Source organism: Lycium barbarum, chromosome 6 (assembly GCF_019175385.1).
Source record: "Lycium barbarum isolate Lr01 chromosome 6, ASM1917538v2, whole genome shotgun sequence".
NCBI classification, from domain to species: domain Eukaryota; kingdom Viridiplantae; phylum Streptophyta; class Magnoliopsida; order Solanales; family Solanaceae; genus Lycium; species Lycium barbarum.
Genome location: NC_083342.1, coordinates 97,072,208 through 97,091,831, shown reverse-complemented (window position 1 = coordinate 97,091,831; position 19,624 = coordinate 97,072,208). Strand labels below are relative to the sequence as shown.

The 19,624-nt window shown below is 37.3% G+C and overlaps 1 protein-coding gene across 1 annotated transcript; it reads left to right on the top strand.

The window, feature by feature from the left end:
- The first annotated feature begins 5,513 nt into the window (after positions 1 to 5,513).
- Positions 5,514 to 10,800, top strand: LOC132644932 (uncharacterized). The gene is made up of 2 exons (XM_060361615.1): positions 5,514 to 6,144; positions 10,093 to 10,800. Exons 1-2 carry the CDS (start codon positions 5,709 to 5,711, stop codon positions 10,635 to 10,637), a joined length of 981 nt encoding a protein of 326 aa, XP_060217598.1. The 5' UTR covers positions 5,514 to 5,708; the 3' UTR covers positions 10,638 to 10,800.
- Positions 10,801 to 19,624: the final 8,824 nt, after the last annotated feature.

The window sequence follows — 19,624 nt, the reverse complement described above, 5'->3', positions numbered from 1 at the left end:
TTTTGTAAAGTAACCATTTTTTAAAAGTGAAATGACAAAAAGTTGCTATGTTTGCAAATTTGCATTTTCGGTCATTTCGCAAGAAATACATTTTTTTGCAAAAATAGCTATTTTTATGGCACTTTTAAAAAAATAGCCAATTTATAAAAAAATAGTCATTTTTTGTGTCACTTTTAAAAAATGGTTAGTTTACAAATATAGTCACTTCTTTGGGTTGTCTTTTAAAGTGCAAAGTAGTCATTTTTTGGTTGTCTTAGAAAAAGTCCACTTGCTAAGGTATGCACATATTTGAAATCTTAGGCCCCGTTTGGACATGGTTTGAAACCTGGTTTCAAACCATGTTTGGACATACAATTTGAATATTTTAAGTTGTATTTTCTCTTATAGACATAAAAACCTCACAAATTGTGAAAACTATCAAAACATTCTCAATTCTTATACAATCTTACCAAATGAGCAAATCATAGTTTATAACAAAATTAGTACACTACTAGAAGACTTTTCTAAAAAATGCAACATCAATTAATCAAATTTTATTTCAATAAAATCGAAAATTTAACATGAATAGTAATGTAACTAGTATTTAATATAATCTTCCCACATAAATTAAAGATTGGTAGACATAAATAAATGTTAGTGAAAGTTAATGAGATTAGTAAATGATTGATGGGGGTAATTGTTAAAAATATTTACCAACTTATGGTTTTTTTTTTTTTTACAAAATATTAACTTATGGGTTCAATTTTGTATTTAAAAAAGTTGAAACCGTGGTTTCAAACCCAAACCAAGCTTTTTTGGATGATTTGGGTTCAAACTATGGTTTCAAACCAAGTTTCAAACCACGACCATGGTTTGATGGCCAAACACTGGTTTGGAACCATGGTTTCAATTTTGATGGCCAAACTACTACTTATTAAAATAACCGCTTTGTGAAAATAACATCTTTTTCAAAATGCAGGGTGGGGATAGTAGGGAAGGTTGGAATGAGGCGTGGGGTAGGAGGTGAGAGGTAGTGAGTTGGGAGGTTGGAGGTGCATGTCGTTAGGGGGTTGGATTGGTATTTTCGTCAAACCAAACATTCGAAAATGTTTTCCCGAAAATATTATCCACATCCAACCAAACATAAGAAAATAAGTAGGAAATCACTTGGTTTTCCAGAAATCATTTCCATGGAAAACATTTTCCATCATACTAAACACACCCACATTTGATATGTGTTTTGTAAACTAATAGCGAGTCCGGAACCAAAATGCCCCTGAAAAAAACTTTTTGAACCAAAATACCCCAACAAAAAAATAAGTTACTAAAGTACCCATAGCGCAGTATTTTACTGCGCTATAGCACTAACGGAGACGGAGCCGTTAAGTGCTATAACGCAGTAAAATAATGCGCTATCCAGAACTGTCTCTCACCTATAACGCATTATTTTATTGCGTTATAGGAGCTTCCCATTTCCACCACCTTCGCTCCTTTTTACGTAATTTATCTTTTTTACGTAGTTTAGCCGTATATTAATCATGTTTTGAGACTCCGAAACTTCAATATTTTATATAGAACTCTAGTTATATTTGTACAATTAATAAAATAGGCTCAACACATCAAGAATACGTGATACTTTGGATTGTCGTTTTAGTAGTTGAAAAGTGCTTGAAGTCCTTTTTTGTTTGAAGACTTGTAGTCATTAGCTTTAAGTTATTTATCTTTTAGGGTTTCGTCTTATTTTTAAATTAATGCTTAACTTTATTTCGAATGTGTCACGTTTTTTTAATTATCAATTTAGGATGTGAAACTATAAACAATAATAAAGACTAATGATAATATTTATAAATATGCAAAAAATGTATAATATTTACGATAAATTGTACAACACTAACGTATATACACTATCGAGGATGGGTCCGACATGTAGTATGCCGGAGACTATCCCTAGGCCTAAGGCTCATACCATCCCCACCGCCCTCGCCATCGTCTCCGTCACCCTTTTTCCTCTTAATAACCGGGCGCTCCAAGTCATGATCATCTCCTTTTCCCCTAGCCCTTGCGCCCTTAACTAGAACGCGCTTCTTCTTGGGATCTTGTCCCGCTGGCACGCTCAAAACCTCAAGCTGAGCTGGGTCTGGAAACTCAATCTCTTCCTCGTCGGGAGTCGCCACCGCAGGTGCCGAAGGATGAACCTGAAAAGTATATAAATATTAGTACCATTTCTTATTTATATTGAATACATTAACGTTATTTATTTAATCAAACCTGTGTGTCAACGGGCGCCTGAGAAGGCTCCTGAGATGGGTCTGTAGGCTCCTCAGATGGGTGTGATGGTGAATATGAGGTAGTCTCCTGGACGAGATGCTGTTCGAAGTCCAAGTAAAAGTTATAAAAATTAAATAAATATTTACCTTATATTGAATAAAATTAGTTTTAAGTAAAAAACTTACATGCGCTTCGGTAGTCTCATGAGAAGACACCTCTGCCTCGGCAGGCTGATGAGAATGCTCCGGAATGGGCAGCTCCTGTGCACCCACTGGCGCCGAATCCTAAAATATGAAAAAAATGAAATAATAAGTACTTTAAATGATCAAATATGTATATTAAATATTGACCTTATATTGAATAAAACTAATTTTAATTAAAAGCTTACATGTGGATCGATAGTCACATGGGAAGACATCGCTGGCTCGGCAGGCCCATGAGAAAATGCCTGAGTGGGTGGCTCTGGTGGACCCGCTGACGCCGACGATGTCCAGGTGTATCAATGGACACCACGACCTTCAAACCCCCTGACCTGCCCTACAGAAAGGGGGCAAACCATCTAATATAGCAACGTACGACGTCCATATAAATAGCTGCATAACATATAAATACAAATCAGTGATCATCAAGTAGAAAAGACGTTTAATTAAATTATTAATATAAATTTAAATAGTTTTACCGCATCGTCCGTCATGTGATCAAGCTGGTCCCGGAATGGAAGAATACTGTGGTGCATATCGACATCCCGGTCAAAACCCGTTGTCCACCTCCTCGCATAAGGCATGTCAATCTCGAGGTGATGCCTAGGTACGGGCTGAAAAGGCAGCATCCTCTCCTACGCCCATAACTGTAAGCGATATTAGAAAATACGATTTTTTAGTCGTCCTTTCAAGAGGTTTGTTGACATTAAAGGAACGCACACTTAAATATTACCTAGAGAAGAGCAAAAAATCCGCACACATCTCTGACAACACCAATAGACGCTCGGCACATGCATCTGTAAAGATACGCCAAAACAGCACCGCCTCAGCTGTAGTCTCCCAAGCGGTCCAGATGCTCCAAGAAAATCAAGTAACGTAAACTGACAAAGGCACCCGATGAATTCGGGAACAAGATGCCCCCGAATATAATAAACAGGTACAAACGGGCATGACGATCAACATCGTCCTGCGGGGTGCCGTCGTCAACCGGATCCAGACCCTCTAAATAAGTGCAAAGTGCACTAAGCTGAACCCGACTCTGTCCCGATATCTGGGCCGCGACATCAGGCACGAAGTGGGTGAGCCTAGTCAACTCTGTCACCCACGTCTGACCAGGAGGAGGCTCATACCGAGTGTACAGTGGCTCTCCATCAACCCGCAATCCAAAGAGGACCTCGACATCCTGAAGTGTAATCGTGGCCTCACCAGTGCGAAGATGGAAGGTGTGTGTCTCTGGCCTCCACCGCTCAACCATGGCCGTGATGAGCGCCCAATCATACTGTAACCGACCAACGGACACGCAACGGTAGATGCCGCCCCGAAACAATATCTCCAACACGCGAGGGTGTGGGGGTGCTCGCGTAAAAGAGCTCACGCTCTCTGCAGCCTACGGGGACGGAGCCTAGTAGATATCCCTATAGTACCGGCCCATAATAACTCTGACCTATGATTGTCTTGCAAAGACAATACTGATCTATCAGCGGGCCCCGGGTGAACAGCGGGCCCTGGGGGAACATTCGGATCCATGAAAGAGTCCGGTCTGTACAAACTAAATTAGTCATTATTTTTTAAATAAAAGACAAATTATATTAACTAATCGAAATTTAGCAGTAATATTTGTTTGGAACTCTATTTGAATATGTGATACATTTTTAGTTGACCAAATAGCCAACACAACTATAAACTTTACATTTTTACATTTTTATCGTTAGCTTATGTATTTATGAAAAGAAGAACTTTAACTATTCTTTTTAAGATAATTTTTTTTATTTAACATATATATTCACGCTTTTAAAATTGTATAGATTAACATTTCATAATCGTTTACAACTTGTTTGGATGATTGTTACCTATTGTATTATATTATGTTGTTAGTTTAAATAAATGTTTGTTTTGGTTGCTACTTTAATTTTATTGTTATGTAACGACGAAAGGTTTTATTTTATGTAACCACTGATTTGGTCCTATACAATACAACACAATACGATAAATGTCAAAACAATACATAACAATCATCCAAATAAAGTGTTAACAATATAATATTCATTACCAATCAACTTCTTTCAATTCATAAAGAATATTTAACAAATACTCAATTAACAAAATAATAATTCATTAACAATTCATAAATAATTAACCAAATTAACAACTCATAAACATATAACAAATTAACAATGCATAAACATTTAACAAATTAATAATTCATAAACATTTAACAAATAATGAATTAAACCAAAAAAATAAAACGGAACAGTGGCCTAAGCCACTGCCCAGCCAGCCCGATCAAACCAAAAAAAAAAACGAAATTTGTTTTTTTTTTTTGGAAATTAAGGACGATTAAATGTTAAACATGCATGCAATATAATGTATATAATAAAATAATAACAAAAGTTCATAATAGAAAACCTTAATCGAAGATTTTTTGTAGAGTTATTTTAATCGAGTTGTACGCCGCTTTTTCTCAAAATTCGAACTTAGAATCTTGCTCCTTGACTTGAATATACCGAGAATCTAAACTTTCCGGATGAAATTTAATAGAAAACGACGTTTTTAAGACTTGGGGACCACCTTAAATCGCCTCCAATGGCGTTTTGATTTTTTTTTTCCACAGGAGGGGACCAGTGGTGGAACCCGATCGGCTTATAGTGGAGTTATATAGCGCAGTATTTTACTGCGCTATAGGAGAGAGACAAACTCTTATAACGCAGTAAAATAATGCGTTATAGGTGAGAGACAGTTCTGGATAGCGCATTATTTTACTGCGTTATAGCACTTAACGGCTCCGTCTCCGTTAGTGCTATAGCGCAGTAAAATACTGCGCTATGGGTACTTTGGTAACTTATTTTTTTGTTGGGGTATTTTGGTTCAAAAAGTTTTTTTCGGGGGCATTTTGGTTCCGGACTCACTAATAGGTTAGATAGAAAACTCTAACACGTGATAGTTGAGATAGGTAACTCGAAAAAAGGTAGACTTTCGGTGTGTTTTTAACCATTATCTCTAAAATAATCTGTCGATTTTTATTTTTATCCATCTGTTTTTGAAACAGACGCCACCGAATTTGGTGATTCAATTCAAATCACAAGAAGTCGAACCGGCCCTGATGTTGAATCTTAACCTTTCTCTCGTCCCATTTCTCATCAGTATCTCTTTATTTTCTTTCCAATTTTCACCCAACTTTGTACTCTGAAGTCTCTCACACTCCCATATAAAACACTCAAAATAACATATTTTTCTCTCCAACAATTAAAACACTAAAACAACATGACTTCTTTCTTCTGTTCAACCAAGTTCTTTCTACTCATCTTTTTCGTATCAGCAATTCCTGTCGCCTTTGTCATCCATCTAGAAACATCCGCCCCTACAACCCACGTCTATCATTACCATAGCACCGGTTGGTTACGTGAGTGCTCCAAATGGGACGGTCCGAACAGCCGGTTCATCGTTAGTTTCTTTGAAGGCGGTTTAGGTGTGATTCCGGTTCACGCTGATTATTCTTCTGGTAACGTGTTACAGGAAATTCCGGTCGTGAAAGATGTTGATTTAACCGGCAATGCATCGCTCGGTTTTACGATAGACCGGGAAAGGAACCGGGTTTTGGTTGCTATTGCTGATGTGTTTGGCAATCGATATAGTGCATTGGCTGCTTATGATTTGACATCGTGGAACCGGCTTTTTCTCACCAAACTAAGCGGTCCAGGTAGTCCCTTTTTTCCTTTACATTAATTATTTATAGTACTCTGATGTCCTTTCATAATTAATTTTCGTACGCTAAAGTGTAGTCAAGTTGAATACTCCGTCACTTTTCATGTTTGTGAAAACAATTTATTTCAGCATAGTATGTGCTCTGTTCATATTAAATAACCTTATTATTTTGATTAAAGTTTTATATTATTGGAACACAGAAAAGACATTTGAAATAAATGAATTAGAAGTTAAGTTTTTTCTTGACTTGTATGTTTCTATACAATTGTTCGGCTCTGTTGGCGACCATTTTGCCTCGAGATTCTTGAGGTTGTTTTTCTCCTATGCTTTTGTCGCTAATAAAAAAGGGAAAAGAAATAAGCCTGTGCCGATGATCCATCAGTCGAGGGCGTGTATCCGTATAACAAAAAAAATAGTATTACGTACTACGGTACTAGTATTCCCTTTGTATAGCGAAGTGTAGATTAGACTATTGGTTTTTAAAATGTTCTTTTTTCTTCTAAAAAGAACTTATAGGTGGAAACTCATAAGTGGGTCAGAAAGCAGTTAGGGTCGTTTGGAAGGATGATAAGTTATTCCATATAAATCAGATTGGGTGAGATAGGATCGAATAATTTATCTCATTCTTTATCCCATATAGATGAGATTGGGTGGGATCAGGGGCGGACCCATGTATCAATTTTTGGTGCTCGAGCACCCATTAATCATGGTGGATACTCTATGTAGACATATAGAAAATATTGAATTGTTGATTTAAAATAATAAATAGCACCCAACAAGCAATAAAAGATCTTGGTGCTTTGATTGAAATGTGGTAGGCTGTAGGCTGAGTCATGGAGGAGTAGAGTTCTGATCCTACTCAAAGTAATATATTTTTGTTGAAGATTTTAAGGTGAGCGGATCTGCCACTGGGTGGGATAACAACCAACCAAACATGAGATAATTTCAATCCCATGAGACTAATAATTCTACCCCATTCTATCCCTCCTACCAAATGACATGCTTTGATGGTTTGATGTGTAATCTCTCATGTGTGATTTGCATGCTATTGCTCAGGAGCGGTTTTACCTGTGCGCACATGAAAGTTAGCGGCTGCGGGTTCTTTATCATTAAAAGAGAAAAAAGAAAAAAACCCACTTTTACTAGTTCGATGTGTTTAAGTTGTGAGGTGAGGTCCACTTTGTCAGGCTAATAAAGGCACGAGAATTCGCTATTGGATCTTCCTCAGCTTAATTAATACTACCTTCTTTTTCGGTGGGTAGGAAAGCACTTAAGACTTGGTACTTCTATTTCCCAGATGTGCCTGCAAAAATAAGTCATGCTTGCCGATGTGGTCGCTACTTGTTACAATAAGCTATTCCTCCGGTCCTAAGTATTAATTGTTTAGGGAGTTTGCATTTATTTCACAATATTTGATATTTTAGAAAAAATGAAAAAGTTTTGGTGCTTTTTTCTCTCTCTAAATTCACTTTTAATCTGAAATTATGAATTTCACTTGAAAAAAAAAAGTTAAAATTTTATGATGGAAAACTTTAAATACTCTTCAAATATTCAATTATTTCAAGTTTGAAGTTAAAGTAATGAATCGGTGTTTCTAGACTTGATTTGGTTGAAATTTGAAGAAAAAAAGAGTATCTGAATTTTATATTGGAACTTATTTGTGTTTGAGCATGAATTTTACTTAAGTTGAACTTTTAAGTTGAAGTTGAAATAATTAATCAAATTAATAACCAAATGGTTATTTGAAAAACAAATTCAAATATTTGAAGCTTTATTCATGGAAAAATCTTTCCAGAAAACACTTATTTGAAATAATTTTTAAATATTATTTCAATGTCTATGGCTTAGAGGTGTCATCACGACGATTAAATGAGACTTCTTAAGAGAGGTAAAAGATTGTTTAGACAAATAATTTATAATTAAGATTATTAAATATCTTTCTTGTGCAAAAGTTTTAAAAAACAAATAATATGATTTGTCATGCTTGCCTTCTAATCTTATAGGAGTTATGCTGTACTAGCTGGTTGGTTTAGGTGAAGGTAAAATGGGTCAAAGCAAAAAAAACTTAAAACATGTCCCTTTCTTTACATAAAGGAAAAACTAGTACCATTCTTCATGGCATACGATCTCTTGAAAGATTTCTTTCTTCAGTTGCATTTATGGAACTTCTTTCTAGTTGTACGCCTGATGATCCCTTAATATTTGAAAGTTAAGTTGTTAGAGAATGGTTCCTATTTTATTCCTGAAGGGACAAAACATGGAGCTTCTAATGACAATATTTTTATTAAAGAACTTTGATTGTGTTATAAAATGGCCTTCACAGTTCCAACCCCTTTAAAATTCCATATTCTTCCAACGAAGAAACTCCAGACGTACTGCAGCTTTGTGTTTGCATGTGACAACAGAGAATATGCCTATTGAGACAGCCAAGCTCGTTGAGTTTGAGTTTTAGGGGTCGTTTGGTACGAAGGATAAACATAAATAGTCCTAGGATAAGAATTTAGCAATTCCTTATCCCTTGTTTGGTTAGTAATCATGGGATAAGTTATCCCAGGAGTAAAAATAGGGATGGGATAACTTATACCTTTTTTTTTTTTTAATAAAAGTCCACTAGGCTTTTGGCCTAGGGCTAATTTTATAAATTTTATCAAAAAATCCAGAAGTTTGTACAACTCTAGCCAAAAGGCTAATGAAAATACAAAATTTAAACTAATGATCAAATTAAGACTTATAACTTGTCTTAATTTGATATTACAAATTGTTAAAAGATTACTAATAGAATGAAATTTGAAATAATTGCTCCATAAAGAACTTCTGTTTCTATATCTCACATGCTCTATATTTGGCCTTCTCTATGCACCAAGGCAGTACATTTTCTAACTAATGACCAGTTCTCAGTAGGATGAGCATCCCGGGGTGCTAATACCACCAACTAAGAAACAACCACTAACTAGAAACTGTATGCCCATGTGTACTCAAGAGGTCTGTTGTGTTCCATGTGCTCAATCATTTGGAGCAGTAATTCCACTTCATGTCATTTGTCAAAAGTGCCTCCAACCAGTTGCAATTTATGCTGGTAAAACTTCTCAACATCCTGATTACATTGTGTTTCGCTGCTTGTTGGTATTCCTTCAGTGTGGTTGTTCTGTGGTACCTGTTGAATTAAAATCCTCCATTTATGTTAGTTTGTGTACCTGCAACCATTAGCATAGGGTGGAATAAGTTATCCCGGGATAAGGAAGAAACCTCTTCTTTTTAGAAATTATCCAATGTATAATACTTTTAGTCCAACATACCAAACAGTCAATAAAAAAATAGCATAACTTATCCCAACGTAATTAATCCCAGCATAACTTATCCCAGCGTAATTTATTTTTGAACCAAATGACCCCTAGAGTTCTAACATAATTTGTATCACTCAATGACCTGTATTGATTTTCGTAATCATATCTGTTCCTAGCTTTCCATGTTTCATTTTGATAAACTATTGAACCTCAGACATAAGCAGATGTTAAGACTGTAAAATCGAAGGATGTCTAGATATCACTTGGAAGTGAGCTAGGACAATAAATGGTTAACAATAAACTAGGCTTTGAAAGCTGGCATCTCTGTTCCATTGTAGTCAAATGATTGTTTGCACATGTCCAGGTGTTAATGTTGGCACTTCATCTACTATGCATTTTTGAGATATGCTTATCCAACAATGACTTCTTATAGAGGCGAATTCAAGATTTAGGTTCAATGAGTTCATAAATGAATGATTTTTTTATATGTATATATTTTAATGATTTTTTTATATGTATATATTTTAATATCTTTTTCCTATGTATCTACAATTCGAGCTGAAAGCAGTAAATTCAGTTGAACGCACATAACTATTTGTCTCTGAGTTTTCTTTTCTAATTATGCTTTGGTTTTAACTTTAATAAACTCAAACCTGCAGAGGATGAGAAAGCATTTGCGGACGATGTAGTGGTCGATACAGAGGGGAATGCATACATAACAGATGCCAAAGCAAACAAGATATGGAAGGTGGGCGCCAATGGAGAACTTAAATATACAATCAAGAACCCAGTATTTACTCCTAAAGAGTGGTACAATAAACTGGTTGGGCTAAACGGAATAGTGTATCATCCAAATGGATACTTACTGGTGGCTCACACATTCTCTGGCAATTTGTACAAGATTGAAATCGCAAAGGGAGATGAAGTAAAACTAGTGAAGATAAATAACGGATCATTGAAATTTGGCGATGGCATGGAGTTACTGTCTTCGACCAAGCTAATTGTGGCTGGAAATCCGACAAGACTAGTTGAGAGCTCTGATGATTGGGAGAGCGGCACTATTGTGGGGAAGGCCAAAGGGGCTATTCATCGTTTAGCTACAGCAGCAACTGTGAAGGAGGGGACTGTTTATCTTAACCATATGATTGGTTTGGGGTATCCTAGGAAAAAACATGTTCTTGTTGAGGCTGTTTTTTCTGCCTAATTTTACCACCCATAAAATTAAGAGTTATAGGACTCCATCCATCCCTTTTAATTTCTGTGTAAGAGTAAATTTGATACTTGATTACCAATACTGACTTATGTTCCTCGGCAAGAACTGTCAAGTCTTATTGTAGAATATATAGTATTTGTTTTGTTATGCATCATTTGGTTGTGTCTCACTTTTTTACCATCAAGAATGTGATGGATTAATTAATTGAATCGCTTTAGCTTTAATTGTAGCTCTCGCGTTTGAATCCTATCCTGGGAGCAGTGAACTTATTGGTAGGAAGCGCTTGTTACCTCGTTACCCCTTTAGTAACCATACAATATTAATCCAGATTAGTCTCATCAATATGCTTCCAATGCCAAAAGGGAAAAAAACATGTCTCTTTCCACTCATTGCCTCTGTGGATTCAGAGAACAGTAGAATTCAACCTTCTTTTTTTGTGGTTTGTATAGAAGTATACAAGCGAAGGTAGAAATAGGGTCTTGATGTGATATTGAGGGGAGAATAGCTTAGTTTAATTTTCAGCTCAAACACATCATTATAGGAATTAATTAATTCCTTAAGTATAAACTTATGAGAACACGTCCAAGCTACCACCTACTCTTAGACAAAGTAAGCAATTTCAAAGTATTCATCAGATAGTTTTCTGCTTGTTTCGTCATTAACTATAGATCTTGCCTGAGGTAGTGTGCTTGAGTTGTATCAACACCTTCACATGGAAATGTTTTTCAATTGGAGATGTTTTTCGAGACTTTAGTTTTAATTGTTAGGATTTTGAATCCCTAATCCGACCTTTGTAAGCAGGTTCCCAGGAAAGATTGGAGGGTCACAGCTGGACCACTTAAATACCAACCTCCTTAGACAGAACCTACTTACGCCGGGATGTAAGCGAAAAATAAATAACACACACAGATTTATAGTGGTTCACCCTCAATGTGAGAGCTACGTCCACGTTGCTGCTGTAGATCTTATTAAAGAAGAAAAATTACAAGTGTTTACAACACTCAACCTCACAACCCCAATCCCAATTACACTCAAGAATTTTTTACTAAAAATTCTCTCAAAGACTTCTCTTACTTAAGCCTTTCACTAAGAGTATTTCTCTTAGATTTTTTCTCTCTATGGGATGTGTTGTCTTCTTCAATTTTTGGTGTGTCTAGCAAATGAGAAAGCTTCCCTATTTATAGGTATGAGATAAACCTATTGATGTCATTAGTGACTCAAGCAAACACTTGACAATTTTCCAAAGACAAGGAAGATGCTTTCTTCCTCAAAACAAGGGAAGTGTTTTCTTCCTCAAAACAAGGGAAGTATTTTCTTCCCTAAAATAAGGGGATGGACCCAACAAATCTCCCACTTGAAGGCTAATTTTAATTAGTCTTCACACTTTGATCGATGCAGCAGCTCTTTCCTAGTTTCATACTTCGTGCAGGCCAATTGAAGCTGAACATAGCTTCAGTTTGTCTATCGTCACTGCCTTTGTCAGCATGTCTGCTGGATTCTGACTCCCTGCGATCTTCTCAAGCACTAACACTCCATCTTCCAAAGCTGATCTAATGAAATGGTACCGGAGTTGTATGTGCTTCGTTCGAGCATGGTAGACAGGGTTCTTTGCCAAATGAATGGCACTTTGGCTATCACAATATAGCACACTTCCCTCGTGGTCCTGATCCAATTCCCGCAGAAAAGATTGTAGCCACATCATTTCCTTTGTGGCCTCCGTCACAACAACGTACTCAGCCTCACAACTAGAGAGAGCTACTATCTTTTGCAACTTGGAAACCCAAGAGATTGCAATACCTTCGAATGTGTAAACATACCCGGATGTGCTCTTTCTGCTATCAACATCACCACCGTTGTCAGCATCAACATACCATTGCAATCCTGTTTTTGATTTTCAGAAATACAGAGCTGAACTCGAGCTGCATTTCAGATATCTGAATATCCACTTCACAGCCTCCCAGTGTTGCTTTCCCGGATTGCTCATAAATCGGCTGACAACTCCCACTACATGTGCAATGTCTGGCCTTGTACATATCATTGCATACATAAGACTACCGATTGCAGATGCATAAGGTATCTTGTCCATCTGCTTCTTCTCATCCTTGGTTGTCGACGACTGATCCTTTGACAACCGAAAGTGTCCAGCTAAGGGAGTGCTGACTGGCTTGGCATCATGCATATTGAACCTTTTGATAACTTTCCTCACATAATCTTCTTGTGAGTGTTTGATGCCCTTCTTGCTTCGATCGATTCTCATCCCAAGGATTTGCTTTGCAGCTCCCAAATCCTTCATTGCAAACTCTTCCGATAACCCTTTTTCAACCGATCAATCTCCTGTAGGTTTGCTCCTACGATTAGCATGTCGTCAACATAGAGTAGCAGTATCATGTACGAGTCTTCAAATTTCTTGAAGTAACAACAGTGATCTGCCTCGCACCTTGAAAAATCAGCTTTCTTCATAAAGCTGTCAAACTTTAAATACTACTGTCTTGGAGCCTGTTTTAGTTCGTACAATTTTTTTGAAGTTTGCACACCAGATTCTTCTTTCCTTTGAATTTGAATCCCTCAGGCTGTCGCATGTAGATTTCCTCGTCTAGATCACCGTGAAGAAATGCAGTTTTCACGTCCATCCGTTGCAGATGTAGATTTTCCTTTGCTACCAGTCCAAGAACAGTTCTGATAGTCACAATCTTGACTACAGGAGAGAAGATCTCTGTATAGTCGATGCCTTTTTTCTGTTGAAATCCCTTTGCAACCAGCCTTGCTTTATAACGCTTGCTTCCATTGGGTTCTTCCTTTATCCGATAAACCCATTTGTTTTGCAATGCCCTCTTATCCTTTGGTAACTCGGCTAATTCCCATGTATGATTTTCCGATAGTGAATCCATCTCATCTTTCATTGCCAGCTCCCACTTGGTCGATTCATCGACTTGCATTGCTTCTTCATAACATTCCGGCTCCCCTCTATCAGTGAGTAGAATGTAGTTGAGGGATGGAGAGTACCTATGAATCGGCTTCCTGATCCTGGATGATCTACATAGTTCTGTGATTGGCGTCTGCTTATTTGTTTCAGAATCGGCACTTTCATCAGCACCTTCTCGGATTGTTTGTTCCTCTGCCTCGGCTGTACCTGGCTGCGGCTCAGGTGTCGGGAAGTCCCTCAAATCGACTATTTCTGATTCCTTGTCCTGACATTCTGAATTTTTTTGCAACTTGTCTTTGTACAGTACCTCTTCGTTGAAGACAACATTCCTGCTTCGGATGATCTTCCGATTTTGTTCATCCCAAAATCGGTAACCAAGCTCGGTGTCACCATATCCAATAAAGTAACCCTTCTTTGATTTTGGATCAAGCTTGCTTCTAGCCATATCATTATTATGAACATATGATAAGCAGCCGAACACTTTCAGAAATGAAAGATTTACCTTCTTGCCATTCCAGACTTCTTCTGGAATTCTGAAATCCAAGGGAACTGACGGTCCTCGGTTAATTAAGAAGGTCGCGGTATTGACTGCATCTGCCCAGAATGGCTTGGGCAGTCCACAGTGTATTCTCATACTCCGAGCACGCTCGTTCAACGTTTGGTTCATTCTTTCGGCTACTCCATTTTGTTGCGGCGTTCCAAGAATAGTCTTCATCATCTTGATCCCATTATCGGCACAGTACCGTTTGAAATCACCATCGGTGTATTCTCCGCCGTTGTCGGACCTCAAACACTTCAACTTGAGGTTTGTTTCATTCTCGACCATGGCTTTCCATCTTTTGAATACACTAAACACATCGGATTTATTTTTCATAAAATAAACCCATACCTTCCTGGTTGAATCATCAATGAAGGTCACGTAGTAGTGTGATCCTCCAAGAGAGGGGACAGTGGTAGGTCCCCAAACGCTTGTGTGCACCAATTCCAGTTTCTTGACCTTCAACTCCCTGCCTGCATTTGAGAAACTTACTCGCTTTTGTTTTCCGAGAATGCAGCTCTCACACGTTTGAAGGTCCACCGTCTTCAGCTCCGGAATTAAGCCATTTGTCACCAACAACTTCATCCCCTTCTGGCTGATATGTCCCAGCCGACAATGCCACAAATCTGTCTTCTTTGTGTTGTCAACCACAGCAACAGTATCACGACAGCTAGTCGTCATGTAGAGAGTGCCAATCTTCTTTCCTCGGCCAACTACCATAGCACCTTTCGCCACCTTCCAAGACCCATTACCAAAGTTGAGATCATATCCCTCATCATCAAGCTGACCTACTGAGATCAGGTTTCGCATCAGCTTTGGAACATGTCTAACTTTTGTAATCTTCCACGAGGATCCATTTGACATCTTCAAATTAATGTCTCCCGTGCCAACAACGTCTAGCGGCTCTCCATCGGCTAAATAAACTTTGCCGAGATTCCCAGCCACGTAGTTTGTCATTATATCATGATGTGGGGTGGTATGAAAGGACGCTCCTGAGTCAAGCACCCAAGAGTCTATCGGGCTGTCAACCGATAGCAACAACGCATCGCCAATGTCTTCCGTAGCAGCGTTGATTCCAGCCCCCTTGTTGTCCTCCTTCTTTGGCGCCTTGCAGTTCTTCTTGAAGTGACCTGGTTTTCCACAGTTCCAACACTCAAGTGTTCGTCCTGGTCTGGATTGACCCCTGCCATTCCTTGACTTCGATCTGCCCCTATTTCGGTTGTAGTTTCTGTCATAATTTCTGCTTCTGTTTTCACCATTAAAAGCAGAAATCGTCGATGCCTCTCCAGAATCTGTCCTGCGCACCTCCTCAGCAAGGATACGATCCCTAACATCGTTGAATTTTAGTTTGTCACTGCCGACAGAATTACTAACCGCTGCTCTCATTGGCTCCCAGCTATTTGGTAGGGATGCCAACAAAATTAGAGCTTGTACTTCATCATCGAAATTAATTTTTACCGATGACAATTGATTTACAATGGTATTGAATTCATTTATGTGTGCAGCAACATGAGCATTTTCCATCATCTTTAGATGAAATAGTTTCTTCATGAGAAATACCTTATTATTTGCCGAAGGTTTCTCATACATGTCAGACAATACCTTCATATATCTGCGGTGGTCTTCTCATTTGCCACGTTGTGAGCAACGTTCTTCGACAGCGTTAGCCGAATGACTCCCAGAACTTGTCTATCGAGGAGATCCAAATCTGATTGCTTCATCTCCTCTGGTTTCGGACTCAGAGGTTCATGAAGCTTTCTACCATATAAATAATCTTCAATTTGCATTCTCCAGAACGCAAAATCTGTACCATCGAATTTACCGATGCCGCCATCTTCGCCTCCCATCGTTTCTAAATCACAACACAACCTGTTGCTCTGATACCAGTTGTTAGGATTTTTGAATCCCTAATCCGACCTTTGTAAGCAGGTTCCCAGGAAAGATTGGAGGGTCACAGCTGGACCACTTAAATACCAACCTCCTTAGACAGAATCTACTTACGTCGTGATGTAAGCGAAGAATAAATAGCACACACAGATTTATAGTGGTTCACCCTCAATGTGAGAGCTACGTCCACGTTGCTGCTGCAGATCTTATTAAAGAAGAAATATTACAAGTGTTTACAACACTCAACCTCACAACCCCAATCCCAATTACACTCAAGAAATTTTTACTAAAAATTCTCTCAAAAACTTCTTTTACTTAAGCCTTTCACTAAGAGTATTTCTCTTAGATTTTTTCTCTCTATGGGATGTGTTGTTTTCTTCAATTTTTGGTGTGTCTAGCAAATGAGAAAGCTTCCCTATTTATAGGTATGAGATGAACCTATTGATGTCATTAGTGACTCAAGCAAACACTTGACAATTTTCCAAAGACAAGGAAGATGCTTTCTTCCTCAAAACAAGGGAAGTGTTTTTTTCCCTAAAATAAGGGGATAAACCCAACATTAATGAGAGGCCGGAATCTACGTTATCATAAAAAATTGTTGCATGGTTTTATGTATTTCATTTGTACCACGACTATATCTAAATGAACATTTAATATTTAATGTATATTATCATTTCCTCGTGGCTTTGTATATTCTTTCACGTGTGTGACCAATTGAGAAACAAAGGATCAGTTGAGTTATTTTACTGTAATAAAACCAAAAAAAAAATAAATAAATAAATAAATTATCATCTGGTCATTTGAGAAATTTACTGATGGTTCTAGTTGAGAAATTTTACTCTGTTGTGTGATTAACATAATAAAATTTCTCGGTTATAGTTATGTTAACCAAGCTTAAGATATATATAAGGAAAGAAAAAGATTGAAGCTAAATATGGAACTGTTGCTTACTAACAAAGAAAATATATAAAATTAAGGGTCCTTTGGTAGCTGGACAAGAGACAAGTTATTCATATATTAATTTCTGCATTAACTTATACCATGTTCGGTAGCTAGTAAAGAGACATCATATTCATGTATTAATTTTTGCATACTTATACAACATTTGAAAGCTAGCTAGGAAGTAAGTTATTCATGCATAAATTAGTACAACATTTGATTTACAATTTAGAAACCTGCATAACTAATATATGTATAAGTTATGAGGAAATCTATATATTATTTAATGCGGAGTAGAAGATTGAATAACTAATACATAGATAATTAATACATGAATAAAAAGTTGAAATGACAATATTTCCCTTATCACTCCCCACTTGAATACTTTCCTTTTCTATTTTTTTTTTAATATATTTTACAATAATATTTTAATATTTCGTAAAAAAATATTTTAATTTTAATTGTAAAAAAATATTTTAATTTTAAAAAATATATAATATTTATTAATTTTTAATATAACAAATCAACATTCAAAGAAATAATTTATGCATTATTCTAACCTACTGCCAAACGACCCCTAAAGAAGGAAGAAGAATAAATTCCAACTTTTCATGTAAATCCAAAATAACAGTTGAAAACAGGCTGGGTAACTGCGCTCTTACGCACATCTTCAGGGTGGGCCATCATTTGACAGGCTTGCCTATAGTAAGAAGCTGTTTGCAAGCAAATGCTTTTGTTCAAGACCCACACCCCCGTCCTCTCCTCTCCCCCTTCGTCACCCCCCCCCCCAGCGCCCTCACCCGACCCCTCTTTTGACAAAAGATGTGTATGGAAAAAGATTGAAAGAACCATATGTTATAGAGGGTGTTTGAATACTCAGCGTTTGGCTTTTAACTTATAAGTGCTTAAAAATATTTTTTAGCTTTCTCAAATACGATAAAAAGCAAAAAAAAGTTTAAAAGTTAATAAACACTTGAAATAAGTCAATACAAACACCCTCATAGTGCCCTCAGCGTGCAATATTTGTATGATTTGTAATATTTATATCAAATTACCAAGTAGTATATATTTAGGAGTATTATATTTTGAAGCGGAAAAAAAAGAAACCTCATCAAATTACAACAATTTTTCATGTTGCATAGTAATAATAGTATAGTTTATAGTAATAAGTTTCATTGGAGAAGGCTCATTTTCTTTACAATCTGTCTCGATATAGTATGACTCAAGTGCGGGGTCTTGAAATGACTCAAGTTTTGTGCACGATATTGGAATTTAATGAACACAGAACGAAGGGCGTCAACTGTTTTCTTTCTGAATAAAACTTAATGCTTCTTAATTATCTGGAATAGTATCTAACTATGGTTGGTAGAGCCATAGAATTTAATACACAAAACCAGCAAAAAAACGAAAGAAAAGAAAAAACGTTTTAGTAGGAGGAAGTCTAAAAGGGTAATTGTTCCCTGTCAGCATTGGTAGATTCAGAATTTTGAGCTTATGTTAGAAATTTCGGGGGTGTTGGTCAAAAGGTCATATTGAAAAGTTATTTTGCCAAAAGGCCACAAGTCTGAAAAAATTGCTGAAATGGACACCATTTGTGACGTCAGCATGTTAGAGATGTGATGTGTCAAACCCTAGCGCCAAAGTTTTACAAACTACACTTGACCCCCAACCTCCAATATTTTAATTACCAGAAATAAAATTAAAAAAAAAAATCCCACCAAAAGCTCCCGTTTTCTGCAGTTTTTAGACCAGCTTTCCAACGAAAATTTTGACTTTTCACCGGTTAATCGGTCCCCAATGACGAAAAGCTTCCATAGTTTAGCCATTTAAGTAAAATATGGTAGAAATCGTCGAGAAGGAGCTTTTCTCATTGTTGTAAAAGCTCACTTTTCTGGCTAAAATTCGGCCTTATTCCGACATTCCCGTCAATTCTCCATTCAATTATCTCAGTTCGCAACTGGTAAGAGCTTTATCCCTGCTCTTTTTGGTTCTGCATGGTACAACTCTCCGGTCAGTAATAGATCACAGTAATAAACCACAGTCATCAATGAGGCATCGACTAAGCATAGACCAAAGTCATAGTCTATTATAGATTTAATAATGGCGTCGATTGCAAAATATATTATAGTAGGTGGTAATTACACGGGTGAATGGGAGAAGACCGCAAAATGTTGGAATTGGAATTCTGTGAGCAAGGTAACAGTGCCGATTGCCGTGCGTTGCAATTGTACGTATAATGACTTGGTTACGAGCGTAATGGAAAGCGGGGAATTAAATTGTAAGCCTACCGACTTGCGCATTAGTTATATGATTAATGCTTTTTCCCCTAGAGGAAAAACCCATCTTTCTTTCATAACGAATGATAGGCAGGTGGGATTGTACATGCTTGATGTTGCTGCTGATGGTTCTAGGCCTGTTTTAAGAATAAATGTTGTTGAGAGGTCTCAAGTTGGTTCTACATTAGCAACACCACCCCACCCACAGACCCACCACTGCCACTGCCGCCAGTCTATGATGTTTTAATACAATATGAGGGCATGGGTAATCATTTTATGGATATGGATAATCCTGAAAGCGATGACGAAGAGTGTGATGGAGATGATGGGGGTGATAGGAAACCACCAAGTGGTTCACAAAGCAACAGAAACTTCAATGATGGAACCGGTTTGGGCAAACATTTGAGAACAAAGT

Bases quoted from the DNA above. Each gene is read 5' to 3' on its own strand.
- LOC132644932 (XM_060361615.1), top strand. From the start codon at position 5,709: ATGACTTCTTTCTTCTGTTCAACCAAGTTCTTTCTACTCATCTTTTTC. The intron at 6,145-10,092 runs GTAGTCCCTTTT...TCAAACCTGCAG, and splicing joins CACCAAACTAAGCGGTCCAG to AGGATGAGAAAGCATTTGCG.